Source organism: Buceros rhinoceros, unplaced genomic scaffold (genome assembly GCF_000710305.1).
Source record: "Buceros rhinoceros silvestris isolate BGI_N320 unplaced genomic scaffold, ASM71030v1 scaffold22574, whole genome shotgun sequence".
NCBI classification, from domain to species: Eukaryota; Metazoa; Chordata; class Aves; order Bucerotiformes; family Bucerotidae; genus Buceros; species Buceros rhinoceros.
Genome location: NW_010406929.1, coordinates 26450 through 28796, shown reverse-complemented (window position 1 = coordinate 28796; position 2347 = coordinate 26450). Strand labels below are relative to the sequence as shown.

The 2347-nt window shown below is 40.5% G+C and overlaps 1 protein-coding gene across 1 annotated transcript in view; it reads right to left on the bottom strand.

The window, feature by feature from the left end:
* Positions 1–2347, bottom strand: part of CCDC88C (coiled-coil domain containing 88C) — a 47977-nt gene that overhangs the window by 27210 nt on the left and 18420 nt on the right. Inside the window, exon 10 of the mRNA XM_010134304.1 lies at positions 1215–1352. Coding sequence (XP_010132606.1) covers positions 1215–1352 — 138 coding nt within the window. The remainder of the gene's footprint in view (positions 1–1214; positions 1353–2347) is intronic.

Here is a 2347-nt window from a genome sequence, read left to right as displayed (position 1 = left end):
GCCAGCTAAGAAGGTCGAGGCAGAGGGAGAAAGTAGACAGCAGACCTTCAGATAACATCTTGGAGAAGATGCTTTCTTAGGAATCATTCCTAATAAGGGGTATCTGTCTAAGATTACTTTCATCTTTGGGATCTGAAGACACAAATTATCTCTGATAAGGTGTCAGAAACCTCAAAACATTTGAAAATTTGCAGCAGTTACAGCTCTCATTAAGGGCACACTTTCTCTAAGAACAATACACTTACTTACCCCACTGGTCAAATTCCAGCTGAAGCAACTGTTCTTTAGACTGCAATTTGCATTTGATTCCTATCTAGACAACATCCACAGAAATCAAATAGGACTTAGACCTGACAAAATCAGAATCTGCCCTTTTTCTGATGATTGAGGATAATTCTGGTTTTACTTCCTGCCCTACTTGTTAAGTATTCAATAATTCTTACCACAAGGAGTCTGTGGTAATTCTTACCACTGTGTTCTAACTGAAATGTAGGATTTTGGCAGTAAAATGCAGTTTCTCAGGCAGAAGTTTAGGTAAGAATCCTTCAAGATGAAAAGCACCACACAAATAAGACATTTTGTTATTTAATCATTACTCCACAAAACCTGGAGTAAATTTTAATACAGGTTGAAAATATACAGACCAGTCTCCAATGATCTGTGTCTGTATTTTCTTCGCTTGTCAAATTAATAGAGGTGATACCTTGCACAAACCTGTAATAGAACAGCTTCAAAGCACTGCATGTGAACTGCAGCACAGTAGTAAAAGCTGAAGGGCATTTAAAATATCAATCCAGAAGACATAAATGCTTTCTCAACATCTAAAAAATCCCCAACTAAACCATTCAGGACACACAGCTGACAAAAGACCGATCTTCTGCAATAAAATGGGGTTTTATTTGTACATCCTAAAATCAGTTGGTATCCCATTTAGTAAGATCCTGGGCTTTACTCCCCAAACAGGAAAGATCTGTCTCTACAACAGCCTGAAGATTCTCCCTGTGATAACAGAGGCAGTAGCTACCAAAACATGCTGGGCTTTTTTGCTTGAAGAAGCTTTTTACTTACATTTACTTACATTTGAACCAGTTCAGCCTGCACTTAATAGCTCTCAAATTGCCCTGTCTCCCTGAGAGAACCAGATGCTCTAAACGGCACCAGTAAATTACCACTACTGAGCATATACTTTTATATTACATTTGTGAAGTTTGCACCTGTCTGTCTTTGTCAGCTTTTAGAGTCTCCATGACGACTTGTATTTGTTCTTTATCTTCTATTAGCTCCTTGCTCAAGGTCTCCAGATCTTGGTAATTTTGCTTCTCTTTTTCAATTTGGTTTTGTAACTTCTCAATCTGTGTGGAGTGAACACACCAAAACACATCAGCTGTAGCTTGACACAATGACTTTAAGTTTGCACTTTAAGTTATTCTGAAGACCCGAGAAGAATCAGATGGGGACTGTGGCTGAAAGATGTAATCCCTCCCTTCTGCAGCTTGCCAGTCTCAGAGGATAAAATGGACTCTCTTGTTTTTCTCACGGTGACAAGAATCTCCTTCATGCCTACTGAGATAAGATCATATAAGGTCAAGCAGTAAGAAATGCTTCACCTGCCTGCCTCAATGCCCTGTTGTGCTCTTGTCATCAGTCATTAAGTTTACGGTACTCACAGTTCTGAGGGACTTGCCTCCTCCTAGCCACTCCGTCACTGGTGGCCTTAATCTACCAGTAAACGTGGACAAAGTTAAGACAATTCAGTGAGCAACAGATTTTAAAAAAAAAAAAATCAGTACCAGAGGAAAAGCAAGTATCCCTTCCCTCTCCCTGTGCTCTGTTGGCCACCTGTTTTCCCTGGAAGGTCGTATTTGAAAGATTTGTGAATGAGGTCCCAGTCCTACAATGAATGATGTTGTCTTACCCCCTGCTTTTGAACACTGTGCTCGTAACGTGCTAAGCTCTAAAAAGCAATAGATCTTCAGTACTTAGAAGCAAGAGGTGCAGAGAGCGAGGCTCCCCAAGTCAGGAAGTACTCCTTTTTATACTTGTGAAGTACTGCGAGCACCTACAGCCCTGCACAAGTATCAGCTCGTTTTTTGTGTGTTGGTATTATGAACTTTGCCAACGTGAAAATGTCAATGAAAAAGGTTTTAATAATAATTCTTACAAGTGGGAAATAGCTGCAGGCTGGGCTCTGCCTATGTCAACATATGCCTCATCACAGGAAATGTTTAAACAAGCAGGGGCTGCCTAGATTGGAGATAAGAAGGGCTTAACAGTTAGCAACGTAACCACGTTAAGGTTCATTGGTCTCAAGGGAGCTGTTCAGAGAAAGCTGGAACAAACTCAGCGG